Source organism: Chlorocebus sabaeus, chromosome 10, assembly GCF_047675955.1.
Source record: "Chlorocebus sabaeus isolate Y175 chromosome 10, mChlSab1.0.hap1, whole genome shotgun sequence".
NCBI lineage: Eukaryota > Metazoa > Chordata > Mammalia > Primates > Cercopithecidae > Chlorocebus > Chlorocebus sabaeus.
Genome location: NC_132913.1, coordinates 114,796,824 through 114,812,999, shown reverse-complemented (window position 1 = coordinate 114,812,999; position 16,176 = coordinate 114,796,824). Strand labels below are relative to the sequence as shown.

General features: G+C 39.3%; 1 protein-coding gene across 3 annotated transcripts in view; it reads right to left on the bottom strand.

Annotated features, from left to right (window-relative positions):
* COL4A3 (collagen type IV alpha 3 chain) overlaps positions 1-16,176 on the bottom strand; it is a 151,917-nt gene that overhangs the window by 65,658 nt on the left and 70,083 nt on the right. For all 3 annotated transcript variants that reach the window (XM_007966493.3, XM_038001449.2, XM_007966491.3), the window contains 8 exons: positions 13,191-13,247; positions 10,947-11,036; positions 6,294-6,338; positions 5,645-5,689; positions 4,627-4,689; positions 3,906-3,959; positions 3,061-3,087; positions 2,145-2,222 (listed from right to left, as the gene is read on the bottom strand). In XM_007966493.3, coding sequence (XP_007964684.3) covers positions 2,145-2,222; positions 3,061-3,087; positions 3,906-3,959; positions 4,627-4,689; positions 5,645-5,689; positions 6,294-6,338; positions 10,947-11,036; positions 13,191-13,247 — 459 coding nt within the window. The remainder of the gene's footprint in view (positions 1-2,144; positions 2,223-3,060; positions 3,088-3,905; positions 3,960-4,626; positions 4,690-5,644; positions 5,690-6,293; positions 6,339-10,946; positions 11,037-13,190; positions 13,248-16,176) is intronic.

Genomic DNA, 16,176 nt, shown 5'->3' with positions numbered 1-16,176 from the left:
CACTGTGTTGACCAGGCTGGTCTATAACTCCTAAGTCAAGAGACCTTCTCGTCTCAGCTTTCCCAAGTAGCTGGGACTACAGGCACATGCCACCATGCCTGGTTCATAAAATTTTAAAATTATCTATCTATCTATCTATCTATCTATCTATCTATCTATCTATCTTCTATCTATCTATCTATCTATCTATCTATCTATCTATCTATCTTCTATCTATCTATCTATCTATCTATCTTCTATCTATCTATCTATCTGTCTATCTATCTATCTATCTATCTATCTATCTATCTATCTATCTATTTTTTTTTTGAGACAGAGTCTCATTCTGTCCTTGGGCTGGAGTGTAGTGGTGTGATCTCTGCTCACTGCAGCCTCTGGTTCCCAGGTTCAAGTGATTCTCCTGCCTCAGCCTCCCAAGTAGCTGGGACTACGGGTGTATGTCACCACACCTGGCTAATTTGTGTATCTTTAGTAGACATGGAGTTTGACCATGTTAGCCAGGCTGGTCTCAAACTCCTGACCTCAAGTGATCCTCCTGCCTTGGCCTCCCAAAGTGCTGGGATTACAGGTGTGAGCCACCGTGCCCAGCCTTAAATCTACATTTTGGCTGATTTGTGCCCTGCTGTATTCCTAGAGCCTAGAAATAGCCCCTTGCACATAATTGGCAGGTAAAAAATATTTCTTGTATAATCGAATGTACCATCATTCTATCTTCAGCATCATCACAATGACTAATACATAGATGATAATCAATACACATTTAAAGAATGTATCAATATCTCGGATTACTATTATCTCTTGTTCCTGGATTCCCTGCCTTCAGCATCTGGACTCTTAAATGTTTTCTAAGCAGAAAAAGCAAGAGCCACCATATCTTGCATCTCTTCTCAGAAGCCTATAATGGCTCCTAATTGCATCATTCTGCATTTTTTGCAGAATCTAACTTCACATCCTCAGTTGGGATGGTTTACCACACAGGAGTTCAACAGCCTCAACTCAAACTCACTTAGGCAAATATCCCATCTCTACCCAGGAATTTCTACATATAATTCTGAACTAAGTTAAAATAACTCCAGTTAATTGGCTGGGTGTGTTGGCTCACACCTGTAATCCCAGCACTTTGGGAGGCTGAAGTTGGTGGATCACCTGAGGTCAGGAGATCCAGACCAGCCTGGCCAACATAGCGAAACCCCATCTCTACTAAAAATACAAAAATTAGCCGGGCATGGTGGCCCGCGCCTGTAATCCTAGCTACTCAGGAGGCTGAAGCAGAATTGCTTAATCCAGGAGGCGGAGGTTGCAGTGACCCAAGATTGCGCCACTGCACTCCAGCCTGTGTGATAGAGCCAGACTCCTTCTCAAAAAAAAAAAAAATATATATATATATATATATAAATAAAATATATATTATATATAACATATATGTAAATATATAACACACACATATATATATATAACTAGTTAGTTTTGGTTATATATAATTATAACCTGAAAGTTAGCACTTGTGGTTTAGGTCTATGAAAGGGTCGTTTTGAATCACAAAGTAAAGCACACACAGACCCAAAGGCAGTTGTGACTCTTTGTATCCCTTTTGGATCATACTCAGGCTACGTACATATAAATCAGAAAAGCAAACGCTTCACCTGGAGAGTGTTGCATTTAAATTAAAAAAACTTTATTTTCTTTATTATCTCAACTTCAACTGGAGAGAGTTGCATTTAAATAAAAACCTCTTATTATGCAAATTTAAAAATAGGACTGTTATTTAAAATTACAGTTTTAAATGATATTCAATGTGTGATACAAATCTATCCTTATTTTCAACAAATACAAATTAAGTGGAACATAACTATTCCTGTTAGATTCAGGCCAGCTTGGTGACTGAGAATGGAGAAGAGGATGAAAAACATACTCAAATCATCTTTGCATATCAGCATCATGTAGTTTTCCAGAATAGGGTGAAAGCTTTAGAATGAAATGAGGCCAGACATGTAAATAGAATAAATAGGAATTTCTATTTAAAATCTTCTTAAGAGAGTGAAAGGAACCTAAGGGGAAAAAGAGAGATGGAGGAAAGAGAGGCGAAAAGAGAAAGAAAGAGTGAAGAACTGAGAATAATAGGGACCTTCTCTGAAGTGCTGTACCTGGGGTCCTGGAGCCCCTGGCAACCCGGGGTCACCTTTTGCATCAAGTTCTATATCTTCTCCTTCAGCAGGAGCACCCTTGAAAATGAAGAAGTTCATCAAACATCGTCAATGTTATATTTTCAAAACCCCTCCAAGTGCTTATTCAAAGTTATACTTCTTCAAAGATAAAAGTGCTGTTCAAGATAGATACTCAGATAAATGATTTATGATTTTGTAATTATTCCATTGTGAAGATTTCAAAGCAATTTCCTATTTTCTAAAATCAAAAATTTACAGTGGGTCTAGTACAGTGGCACATGCCTATAATCCCAGCACTATGGGAGATCAAAACAGGCAGATCATGTGAGGTCAGGAGTTCAAGACCAGCCTGGCCAACATGGCAAAACCCCATTTCTACTAAAAATACAAGAATTAGCTGGGCATGGTGATGTGCACCTGTAATCCCAGTTACTTGGGAGGCTGAGACAAGAAACGCTTGAACCCAGGAGGTAGAGGTTGCAGTGAGCTGAGATCATTCCACTGCACTCCAGCCTGGGCAACAGAGCAAGACTCTGTCTCAAAAAAAAAAAAAAAAAAAATTACAGTGGAAAGAAGAAAGATGTAGGAGTAATAAGTCATTTCCCAAGACACTAAAAATAGCAATGTGGGGCCCTGAGCATGAGGTCAGTTTTCTTCTCCAAGACCCTATTTCCTTAAACAATGATACAAAACCTGTAAGACTCTTTATGACAAGAGCCAGAAGGAGCTATTTAATAGGAATAAATATCATGTCCCAATTATTATTGTTTCTGAATGATTAAGGTCTGGATTATGAAATCTTATTTGTAATGACTTAAGTCTCATTATTTAATAGAAGTCTTTTTCATATGTACAATTAGAGGTTTCCAGCGACAGCATTCCACCAATGACTTACCTTTTGTCCTTTCAAACCAGCAGCACCCTAGGGAAAAAGCAGCCTATGAACAACTAGAGGAAAATCAAATGCACACACTCCTACTCGGTCTGCTCTGCCCTCTCTCCTGTTGTGCATCCTCTCCCCACCATACACCTCCCACGGGCTTACAAAGCAACGTCTTCCCTTAATCTTTTACCTCCCACCATATTGTCCTGTCTTTCCTTCGTCTCACCTGTGAACTTCCCATTTCCTTCATTTCCCACCCTTTCCTCAGTTCCAAATCTGCCCCCTGCTCCATCCTGCCATGGAATTGTCCCTTGCTAAGGTCAGACATGATATTGATGTTGCTAAAACCAATGCCAACATGTCAGTCCTCCTCTGATTGGACTTTGCAGCAGCATCCAGCAGCTGTCTGCCACTCCCTTCTACTGCAGTAGGTCTTTCCTGGACCTCCATAATACACCCCTGCTGGTTTTCTTTCTCCCACCAGGGCCTCTCCTCCTTTACAGGCTCATTCTCCTTGATCTCAACATCACCGCTGGAGCTAAGTCTCAGTTCTAAGCCCCTTTTCTCCTCACTGTGACTCCTTGAGTCACCACCAGCTGGGACCTCTTCTCTGAGTGAATCCAAGTACCTCTCATGTATCTCCACTTGGATGTCTCAAAAGCAAAACAAAGTCTCAACTTCTAACCCTACATTCATAATGCATGTATTCATCCATTCCCTAACTATTAGTTGAATGTCTACTATGGCTACCCCAGACTTCCCTAAAGTCATGACGGATTTGTGTGTATGGCCATATGGAGTAGACCACTTTTATTTATGCTTTATGTCTCTGATGGGGATTAGAAATGCAAACCTACCGGGATCCCTCGGTAGCCCGATGTCCCTGGGAGTCCTGGAAACCCCTGCTCACCCTAAAAGACATACAAAGTTTGTTATTATTCTTAGTTGTTCTAGAATAGCCTATTCAGATATTTTTCCTGTTTCTCGCTTCCAACTTTGCAATGGTAAATCTAGACAAAGTAACCCAAATTCCTTATGGCTACTGGGTCATGAGGCTGAAGACCAAAAAACCATTATCTTAATTAAAAACAGGATTAGAATACTGTTTCTCAAATTGTGCATAAATGGCAAAGTCTAATTGCGCCAAGAACTTTTTAATTGCTGTTTCCTTCAAACTTGAGTAATTAGTTCATTCATGGCCACCATTCTGGAGAAAAGGAGAGCTCAGTTCGAAAACAAAAGGAGGTGAGTGAACACTGAAAAGCTCAGTCATTCCTTCTCTAAAACTAATTCTTCACTCAAAGCTTTGATTTCTGATTTATATACACAGCCTCAGATGAAAACAACCAGTTGAGCTCCAAGTTTTCTTTCTGTGGGAGAACTTTCCTTAAAAGATAATTAGAAAGCAAGCAGTGCGAAGAAAGAAAATAGGAAGTTTCCTGGCTCCAAATTGTACTGTTGGTTCTGGTCTAAAGGAATGTTTCAAGGGAAGCCTGTCTTCCTTTCATTGCCACTTCACCTTGATTTAGTCATTCAGCAAAGCATTTATTAATCATCTTCTGTGTGAAAAGTACTTACCTTAGAACCATTGCATCCTGGTACACCGACAAGTCCATAAGGCCCAGTATTGCCTGGGGTGCCCTGGAAGAAGAACAAGTCTCGATGAGGAGGGTCATCCCAAGAAACAGCACTGAATCCAAGGGAAAAGAGGGACTTATTTAAATAACTCTTGAAATATAAATGATTATTTAAATGGTTAAGTAGGAAATGTACGTTGTGGTTTTATGTATAATTCCAGTAACAACAAACTAAACAGGCTGACTAAAATGAAGACTTATCAAGTTAGATGCAGGTCTTTAAGATAAAGCAAAAGCCTTTTATCCATAAAATAAAAAAGTCCCTTAACACACTGTTTTAAGCTGGGGAGAAAGGAAGGGAAAAAGAGGAGGAATGTGTACACAGATGAAACTATTTTATTATTCTATGCTATTAAATAAAATCATTTCATTCTATCCTATGCTATTCTATCAGCTTGTAACATATAGTGTCCTTCAGTACCTGTGGGGCTTTAGTTCCAGGACCTCCATGAATACAAAAATCCACAGATACTCAAGTCTCTTATATAAAATGGTATAGTGTTTGCACATAACCTATACATATCCTCCTGTATACTTAAAGTCATCTCTAGATTACTTATAATACCTAATACGATGTGAACGCTATGTCAATAGTTGTTATACTGTAATGGTTTTTAAGTTTGTACAATTTTTATTGTTATTTTTAAAAAATAGTTTTGATCTACAGTTGGTTGGTTGAATCCATGGATGTGGAATTGATGGATATGGAGGGCTGACTTACTATATAATTTACTAGTTATCCTACCCTATCCTATCCTGTCCTGCTTGTATTTCAGGAAGTACAATTTGACTCATATGACATAAAAATCTACACACTAATATAATATACCATCCTAAGGTGCTATTTCTTCATGTAGGGAATGCATCAGAACACATTTTCTCACATGACTGTTTTGACATCTTTATTAAAATGAGCTTATTTTTAAATTTTCTAGCTATGGATTTTTCCCATTACTTACTGGAAGTCCAGGAGAACCGGAAAATCCTGGCAATCCAGTTATTCCCTGAAGACATAGAAAAAAGGAGGTGGTGACAAAAAAAAAAAAACTTTAAAAAGTTCATATATAAACATAAATTTATTTACCATTGCAATAATCTTTTTCTGCAACTATAACTGGGAATAGCTCAAAACAATTAGGAAAACAAATACGAAAGCTTTAACAAACTTTTGTAAATCTCACATTTATGTAACACTTAAAAAGATATCATTAAGATTAGTTTTGGCTTTTTTGGATAGATTCCTAAGGTATAATTTGCGTACAATTAAGTGCTCCAAGTCTTTTGAGAACAGCTTAACTGAACAGCTTAACGAATGTTGACCTGCGTGCAGTTTTATATACCATCATCCCATCAGACACAAAGCATCTCTGTCACTCCAGAGGTTCCTTCATGGCCTTTCTTTGTCAGTTTAACACTTGCCTCTAATGTGGTAACCACTTCTTTGACATCTACCATTACAGATTAGTTTTACCTGTTCTTGAACTTCATCTATGGAACCATACGTAGTGTGCTCCTTTCTGATATTTGTGTAAATCTTACAGTGAAAAGCTGATCTTTTAAAAAGAATGAGTTCATCAACGATCAGGATGGACTGGTTGGACTACTAACCCTTACACCTTTGGGACCTCTGAGTCCTGGAAGTCCTGGAGAGCCCTAGATTCAAGTAAAAAAAGAAAAAGTAAACACTCTGAAAATTATTTTGCACTAAGAAACCCATACATGAAACCCAGTCTTAGTCACATGCCAAGCTGTTTTGCCCTTCTGATTATTTCATTGTTAATAAGATTCAATTGCTTGCTTATTTCATTGGAGCTAAATTGCTTATCAGAAAAGACAAAAACTCATCCAAACCCTTGCTACTCAAAGTGGGGTTTGGGGTCCGCAACATTAGCATTACCTAGAAGCTTATTAGAAATGTAGAATCTTAGATCTGCCTCACCTCCCAGACTATTGACGCAGAATCTGCATTTTTAACATGATTCTTTAGTGATTCTTGGGCACTTTAAAATCTGTGAAGAGCTGCTACAAAAGTCCTAATTAGCCTCACAGCTGCCGAGGTCTGATAAAAATGAATGACACAACTACAGTGGTGGATGAGAATGGCAGCCAGTATTTCTGTGCACAAGAAACACTCTATTAACAAAATGTACCTGACATGCACAAGGAAATAAGTAGCCAAGTAAGGACTGCCTGAACCACAGAGAAACTTGCTTTGGGCATGTAATGCATTCAGTTCGACGTCCTATTTCTTGGAGAATAACCTTAAATGGCGACTGTTTCAGCTAGGCCACGTGGTGTGAAAGTTTCATTGTCCAAAAGCCATTTTCATCATTCCAGAGAGTTTCAGTATGTTTTGATTTTTAATTTTATTGTTATTATTTGAGAAAAGGGTGGTTACAGAATCCTCTGAGATTGCCCTGTCCAGGCCAAAGTCAGTCTCTCCCATCTATGGTGGAATTCCGGGGTGCATGGCTGTGTTCAAGGCCAAGGCCATTCCTCTTCCCTACGGAATTCTATTCTTGTGATACAGAAAGCAGAAGGTTTTACTTGCAGGTTTTACTTTCTCATTGTAAACTTTTTTCATGCAGAAAATATTTAAAATTAAGATAGAAATCTTGTAAATCTAAAACATCTTTTTGGTCAGGTTTTAATATTCTCTAATTATCTGTCTTTGATTGTATTATCTTTTGTAGCTATTAATATATATCTGTAAGCCTTATATGCTTTAAAATATGAATCTATGACAACATGGCACTCAGGTTTTCTGGCTTAATTTTCTGGAATGCCTGCACTCGTATGACCCATACTAAGTGCCACGTGTTTTTGACTATTTTAATGAATTTCAGCGTCTCTAAAGAAATGCTGAAGAGAATGAAACAGAGTAGGCTATAGATAACAATTTTTTTTAAAAAAGGAATTGGCATTAGGCTGATCTAAGTCCAGGGCTGAAGTGGCAAACTCGTTCTACCAATAGAAATGGAAGAAAACCTGGGTCCATGCCCTAGAGGAAGTCAGTGTTCAGTTTCTGCCCAGAATCCGAATGACTTTTTCAAAATTAGGATCAGAAGTAGAAATGGACAAAAAGAACACATACATGAACATGGTAGACAGGGAAATGGCAGAATTACTGGAAAACAGCAAGTTTTTGCATTTTACATGTAAGCCATGGGTATGGTTTCAAGACTTTGATTCTGGCATCATATATGTGACATAAGAAATACATATTTGTTCTGTGCCTTTGGTTCCTGACACAGAGCTCCTAAAACCCCTTCTAATATTCTGAATGATAGGGGAGTAAAGATCATCTTTTGTTCTAATATTTGGTGTTTGACCTCACTTGGAATATCCTGGGTGATAGAAGTGTCCTTTGTTCTAAGGAGGCGACTCTTGGTGGGCTCCCAGATGGGGACTGGTCATCAGAAAGACCAAGCCATGATTAGAAGCTTGAAACTTTCAGCTCCAGCTGCACCCTTCAGTGAGGAAAGCGGAGCTGGAGATTGAGTTTATAATTGATCCTGCCCACATTATGACACCTCCATAAGAATCACTGAAGCATGATGTTCAGAGAGCTTCTGGGTGGGTGAACATTCACCTTCCAGGAGGGTAATGCACCTCAACTCCATGGTGACAGAAGCTCCTGTACTTGGGACCCTTCTGGACCTCCTCTGATGTATCTCTTCATCTCTCGTTCATATCCTTTATAATAAACTGGCAAATATTCCCATGAGTTCTATGAGGCTCTTTAGCAAATTATCAAACCTGAGGAGGGGGTCATGGGACCCCCTGATTTTTTTGTAGCCAAGTTGGACGAAATTATGGGTAACTGAGGACCCACTACTTGTGACTAGTCCTGAAGCAGGGACAGTCTTGTAGGACTGAGCCCTTACCCTATGGGGTCTGCACTAACCCCAAGTATTTAATGTCATAACTGAATTGTTGGGTACCCAGTTGGCATCCAGAGAGTTGGAGAATTGTTTGGTGTGAGGAAAACCCCCCACACAATGTCAAACCAGGTTTGAACTCTGATTTTGTTCCCTGTGATCTCCATGACCCAGGAAAAATTACTCAAGTGCTCTGTGTCCGTTTTCTCATCCATGTAGTGGAGGTAATCATGGGAACTACATTGTAAGTCACCACAGTCATGATTTGTGGGATCAATGTGAGGAGTAAATGAGATCCAGGGAGAAATAAATTGCCCAATGCCTGGCACAGAGTACATATGCAGTAGGATGGCTTTGATTTTGATTATCATTTACATATTCCATACATTATTCTAATACATATATATGTATGGTTTTTTAAATTTTTTTTGACAGGGTCTCACTCTGTTACCCAGGCTGGAGTGCAGTAGCATGATCATGGCTCACTGCAGCCTCCGCCTCCGGGGCTCAAGCAATCCTCCCACCTCAGCCTCCTGAGTAGCTGAGATGACAGGCGTATGCCACCACACCTGGCTAATTTTTATAGTTTTGGTAGAAACTGGGTCTCCTTATGTTGCCCAGGTTGGCCTCAAACTTAATGGGCTCAAGTGATCCTCTGACCTCAGCCTCCCAGAGCAATGGGATTACAGGCATGAACCACTGTGTCCGGCCTGTAATACATATTCTAATATATTATGAAATTTTTAAAAGACCCTGTATAGATAAACTATAATCATTTTTTATAGCTCATTAGTTGGTTTATAGCCTGCTGGAGGTCAGTAGTCAGGGGAATGAATGTGTGGGTGCGTGAGAAGCCAGGCTTAAGTCTAGCTAATGTCCACAGCAGGAAAGAGTACTCAGCAAATCCAGTGGTTATGCAGTTATTTAGTAAATCCTCTAGGGTATTTATTTAAACAAAGGCCTTTGCTGTGTATCACAGACTTTAGGATAAGAATGTGTGATGAGTGTGAAGGGTCGTAGACTCTGGATATTTAAGGGACCAGAAGGAAAAGAGAAACCCACGAAGGAAGGGAAGGATGGAGAGACAGGAGAAATACAGAAACAAAGACAGACCAGGAAGGGGAGGATGGAGAGACAGGAGAAATACAGAAACAAAGACAGACAAGGAGGGGAAGGATGGAGTGACAGGAGAAATACAGAAACAAAGACAGACTAGGAAGGGAAGGATGGAGTGACAGGAGAAATACAGAAACAAAGACAGACTAGGAAGGGAAGGATGGAGTGACAGGAGAAATACAGAAACAAAGACAGACAAGGAGGGGAAGGATGAAGAGACAGGAGAAATACAGAAACAAAGACAGACAAGGAAGGGAAGGATGGAGTGACAGGAGAAATACAGAAACAAAGACAGACAAGGAAGGGAAGGATGGAGTGACAGAATTACAGAAACAAAGACAGACAAGGAGGGGAAGGATGGAGTGACAGGAGAAATACAGAAACAAAGACAGACCAGGAAGGGAAGGATGGAGAGACAGGAGAAATATGGAAACAAAGACAGACCAGAAAGGGAAGGATGGAGAGACAGGAGAAACACAGAAACAAAGACAGACAAGTGTTTCAAGGAGAGGAGAGCGATCCACATAATTTGAAACTAAGCAGAGGGGTTCAGGTCAGATTAAGACACAAAAGTATGTATTGGCATTGCTCACTTGAAGGCCATTGGTGATCTTTGCTGGAGTGTTTTCAGAGGAGAGGTAGTAGCAGGCAAATCATTACTAAGGATTGAATAGTAGATGAACTACAAGCAGCATGTTTGACTATTCTTTTAAGAAGTTTGACAGAGAAAGGAAAGTCAGGGAAAAGACAGCAATCATTTGGGCACAAGACCTAAAAGATGGAAAGGAAGTTTTGTATTATGATGGGAAAATAGTTGCATGTTTAAGAACTGAAAGAGGAAAGCAAATAACAAAAGAAAAGCTGGAATGTCTGGAGAGAGGGGAGGCACCTCGTGGAACAAGGAATTCCAAGGATGGGGGCACAGGTGGTTGGACAGGTCTTGAATAGAAACGAAAAGGGCTCTCATTTTTCACTGTAGGAGGAATAGAGGTAGGAACAGACGCAGATGTAGACACTGTGTAGATTAGGGAGGGAGATGGAGATGAATTTGAGCCACAGACTTGAAGCTAATGATGATCATTTGCAATAGTCTTGGAACAGGTTGCAGTTCTATGTGGCCAGCTAATACTGGAGACCAGGAGTTCGCCATGCACCTAGCAGTTGGCTAAGATGTGGAATTCTCTCCAGGTTTGCAACAGCCCAGGGGTAGGTATGAAGAGGGTTAGGTGGGTTGGGGATTTTCCAAGCTTGCAGGATGACATACCTTGGGTCCCTGTGGTCCAAGCAAGCCTTCAGGACCTGTGAATCCTTTCTGGCCAGGAGAACCAGGGGGTCCAGGAAAGCCTCTCTCCCCCTGTTAAAACCAAAACAAGGTGAGAAACACACAGAACAGCAACTATCCAACAATAAACACACCAACAACCATTATGTTCTCTTGTTTATGACTTCATGATGACTCTTTGCATATTTTTTCCTTGGATTAAAAAATTCATAATTAGCACTCAGGAGTGACTGCATAGGTAACCAGAAAGCTACCAGTTGTTAGTATTTGTCTATAGGCTTGAAAGTAGTGGCTCTTGGTCTTGTAGAAACTTGACTTTCCCCTACGGTAGGGCTCTGTAGAGCAGAGCTTAACGGAGAAGGAATAAAAAATGAAAGGGAAAGCCCAGGAAGAAGCTTCAAGGTTAGTGGAGTGTTTGTTGTGGAGTGGAGAGACGGTGAGGGTCAGGTGCAAGAAGGTGTTTGGGGGGTGTGCATAATTACTATGTAGCTTGAAAGAACACCGCCAGGCACGTTATGAGCCTCAGCCCTTTCTTTAATACACAGGAGTTAGTAATCTGCTATTTGTGTGGGAGATGCAGGAGAGGTAGCAAGGGTGGCATAACCAAAAAGGTGTGAGCTCAGTAATGTTTTAGAAGGAGTCGGATAATATTAGGGGAAAGTACCTAGTAAAAGTAAGTGAAAGTATTTTAAGCCCAACGCTTGATGCGGTTCTACCAACAAATAATCTTCCCATGGATGTGTATCTTGGAATTACGTTTGTCCCTCAGTGTCGGTGGGGCATTGGTTCCATGACCTTCCCCCCACACGTAAACCTGTGGATCCTTAAGTCTCTTACACAAAATGGCATAGTATTTGCATATAACCTAGAACATCCTTCCATATACTTTAACTCTCTAGGTGACTTATAATACCTAATACAATGCAGATGCTTTGCAAATAGTTGTTATACTGCATTTTTTCATTTGTATTATCTTTTATTGTTGTACTGTTATTTTTTATTATCCCCCCTACAAGTATTTTCAATATGCCATTGGTTGAATCTGACGATTCAGAGCGCCTGGATAAGGAGGGCCGACTGTACTCTTCAAAAGTAAAGGCCACCGGCTGATTTGGTTAATTGGGTCAATTTAGTTACACAATTGGCAAATTAAAACAAAAAAGAACAAGTCAGCTATTTTACATTGTGTGTGTGCACACACACTCAATAAGAAGAGAAATAAAAGAATGTACTAGACCCCTCTCGCTACTCGGTTACTTTTATACACCCTAGAATAGCATCTTGCAAATAGTAGAAACTCAATAAATGCTTCTTGAATGCAAGGAGAATCACAGAGAAAGTGCTTCTCAATGGGAACCTGAATTTCAATACATTCACATATTCAAGAAAAAACCTAAATCCAACTACATGTGAATTATGAAATAATTTAAAATAAGTATAATTATTATAATTAGCATACACATGATATAGAAATTAGTTTAGATAAAGAGCTTTAAATATGTTCTTAAAATATTTTAAAATAGTCATCCTTCAATATTGTTAAACAATTAATTAGTGTCTCTGAGGAAAGGGTTTGGTAAACAAAGAAAAAAACTTTAGTTCTGCCTCTATCTTAATTATCACAAATTGCAAGTTAATGGAGCGAATTAATGAGATTTCACGGCATTCCTTTTTTTCTTGAATTCTGCAATGGAGCTACTTCCCTCTGCTGAAGTTTTGCCTCAACCACGTGCTGCTGCGGGATTTCTCCACCAGGGGGCGAACTTGAACCAATGCTGCAGGACAAAAATCTGTGGATTTCAATGTTTATTTTCTGTCAAAGTGAATGAGTCAATTTGTTTTCAGTTCTTCTCTTGCGTTTAGCAACATTGTAAATAGTGTATACATATGGAGACTTGTCATAAACTTTTTCTCTCTCATTTGCTACTTATTCTTTACAGACCAAGAGAGTTGCAATTTAATTGCCGTTGTATATACAAGGTATCTGAAGCTTCCTAGATGACTTTTCTTTTCTTTTCTTTTCTTTTCTTTTCTTTTCTTTTCTTTTCTTTTCTTTTCTTTTCTTTTCTTTTTTTAGGTTAATGTTTATATACAATTACTTTAACATTGGATTTGGGAAATGTAACGACATACTGCTGATCTTTCTGCTGACGATGAAAGAAGAAGGTGAGTTTTACCTTGTAGAGCTTTACAGTGTAAACAAGCAGTATTAGGTTTTGTTTTTACCTTCTCCCCTTTGGCTCCATCACAGAAGCACTGGCCTTTGTCTTTACAGACACAGCCCTAGGAAGAGAGAAAGAGAAAGGGTTTTGTTTAGAAACAGCTGAATAAAGCCCAACGGGCAGGGTAAAAGCAAATGCATTTCTCTGTTCTTTGAGTATTGGACACTATCCGTTAGGAGCCAGGTGACCTTGTAGCGATATATCAATAGAAACACATCAATATATCAACAGAAATAAAGCAGAAAACTGAGAACATGTTGCATAAGGGAGAAATGTCGGATAAGAATACATCATTTGTATTGTACTTGGGAATTTTAAGTATTAAAGTAATGGCAGTTTTTGTCATCACTTTTAATTACCTTTGTACCAACCTAATAATTTATATATGGAAATGACAAAGTCAGCTATCCTTTTTTTCAGGATACTATCTAATTGAATCATAAGCAATTGCAGCTGTCATAGGTAGAAAGTGGTCAGATACTGGCAAATTCTTAGGTTCTACATAATGTTCGTATATACATATGTGTATATGTGTATAATGTATATATACCTCTTATGTAGAACACAGGGTATTTGGTTGGTTCCATTACTTGGACGATTTTTTTTTTTTGCCATTACTTTCAATGGCAAAAGCCACAATAACTTTTGCACCAACCTTACATATATTTGCGTAGATTAATATGCAATATATTCTATAGGTGATATTAAGGTTTTCTTTGACTTAATGTTTAAGACTGAGAAGAGGATCAATACCCATTATGCATCTTTAAGGAGAACAACTAGTATCAGAATGTTCTTTCTTTTTTTTAATTCTCAAATGTTTTGAACAACAGAATGTTCTTTCTTATAAAACCAAAACCAAAACAAAAAATTCAGCCATGAGTTAGACATACCTTATCCTACCTAAGTAGTCACAGTGGCACACTTACCCCCCAGCCCTCACACCTATGCACATACTAGCTACAATGGACATCAGATTTGTAAAACTTTTATCTGCCAGCAGAGGAATAAAGAAAGAGTTTCAAATAATAGACTTAAAATATCTTTTGGCTGGGCACAGTGGCTCATGCCTGTAATCCCAGCACTTTGGGAGGCCAAGGCAGGCAGGTCATTTGAGGTCAGGAGTTTGAGACCAACCTGGCCAACCTGGTGAAACCCCATTTCTACTAAAAAAATATAAAAATTAGCTGTGTGTGGTGGTGGGCTCCTGTAATTCCAGCTACTCCAGAGGCTGAGGCAGGAGAATGGCTTGAACACAGGAGGTGGAGGTTGCAGTGAGCTGAGATCATTCCACTGCACTCCAGTCAGGGTGACAGAGTGAGACTCTGTTCCAAAAAAGAAAAAAAAAAAAAATGTGTTTTGACATACATGCTACATATTATATGGTTATACATTAATCCTTTGCTTTATTATTTTTTCTTCAGATTAATATTAACTGAAAATTAATTTGCTTTCTCCAGAAAATATGTTGATAGCGGAGGCCAGGCACATCTAGGAGATATACTGGGTGGTTAGTAGGCAAAATAAAAAAAGAAATGCTAGATATTCCTAAGGTGGAGAATTCTATTTATACAACCAAAACAAACAAACAAACAAAAAACCCACACAAACAAACAAGAGTATCTTTAACTGAGTATCTTTCCTTAGTCTTGGGCAGTAGGTCTTGTTGTCATTCCAGGAAGGGAGCGCATAGTAATTTTGAGACATTCATCGTTTGACACTTATCATGTTTATATACATTGTAATTTATAGGAATGGAAAGTACTGGGTATCTACCCAAAGGAAAATAAGTCATTATACGAAAAAGACACTTGCACACTCGTATGTATAACAGGACTATTCGCAATTGCAAACATCTGGAACCAGCCCAGATGCCCATCAATCAATGAGTGGATAAAGACAATGTGGTATATATACCATGGAATACTACTCAGCCATAAAAAGGAATGGAATAGTCCGGGCATGGTGGCTCACGCCTGCAATCCCAGCACTTTGGGAGGCCCAGGCGGGCAGATCACCTGAGGTCAGGAGTTCGAGACCAGCCTGGCAAACATGGCAAAACCCCCTTCTCTACTAAAAATACAAAAATTAGCCAGGCATGGTGGCAGGCGTCTGTAATCCCAGCTACTTGGGAAGCTGAGGCAGGAGAATCGCTTGAACCTGGGAGGCGGAGATTGCAGTGAGCCGAGATCGCGCCATTGCACTCAAACCTACCTGGGTGACAAGAGCGAAACTCTGTAAAGAAAAAAAAGAAAGAAAGAAAGAAAGAAAGAAAGAAAGAAAAAAAGAATGAAATAATGGCATTTGCGGCAACCTGGATGGAATTGGAGACCATTATTCTAAGTGATGTAACTCAGGAATGGAAAACCAAACATCGTATATTCTCACTTAGAAGTGAGATCTAAGCTAAGCTATGAGTACACAAAGGCATAAGAATGATACAATGGATTTGGGGAATTGGGGGAAGGGTAAAAGCGGGGTGAGGGATTTAAGACTACACATTGGGAACAGTGTACACTGCTCGGGTGATGGGTGCATCAAAATCTCAGAAATCACCACTGAAGAACTTATCCATGTAACCAAACACCACCTGTTCCCCCATAAGCTATTGAAATTAAAAAAGAGAAAGTAACTGACAGAGAAGGAAATTCTATAGTCTCCTCAAAGTTGCATATTTGGTATTTCTAGAAGACTAACTCGTTGCAATTTTCCTCCCAAATATTTGGGATCGTGAAGTCATGTCTTGACTAAATGATTTTACTCTTATCTTTCTGGACTTTTAAACTTTAATGCTCATTTCAATCACATCTTTTAAATATACTCTACTAAAACTCAACATGTGGATTCCCAGACAGCAGCATCACCTGGAGACTTGTCAGAAATGCAAGTTCTTGGAAATGCAAGTCTTCAGAACCCCCTCCCACCCCCCAGCATGCTACTCCCCCACAGCATCTGGAAGAGGCAGCAGGGCCTACAAAAGGAAAGCCTGA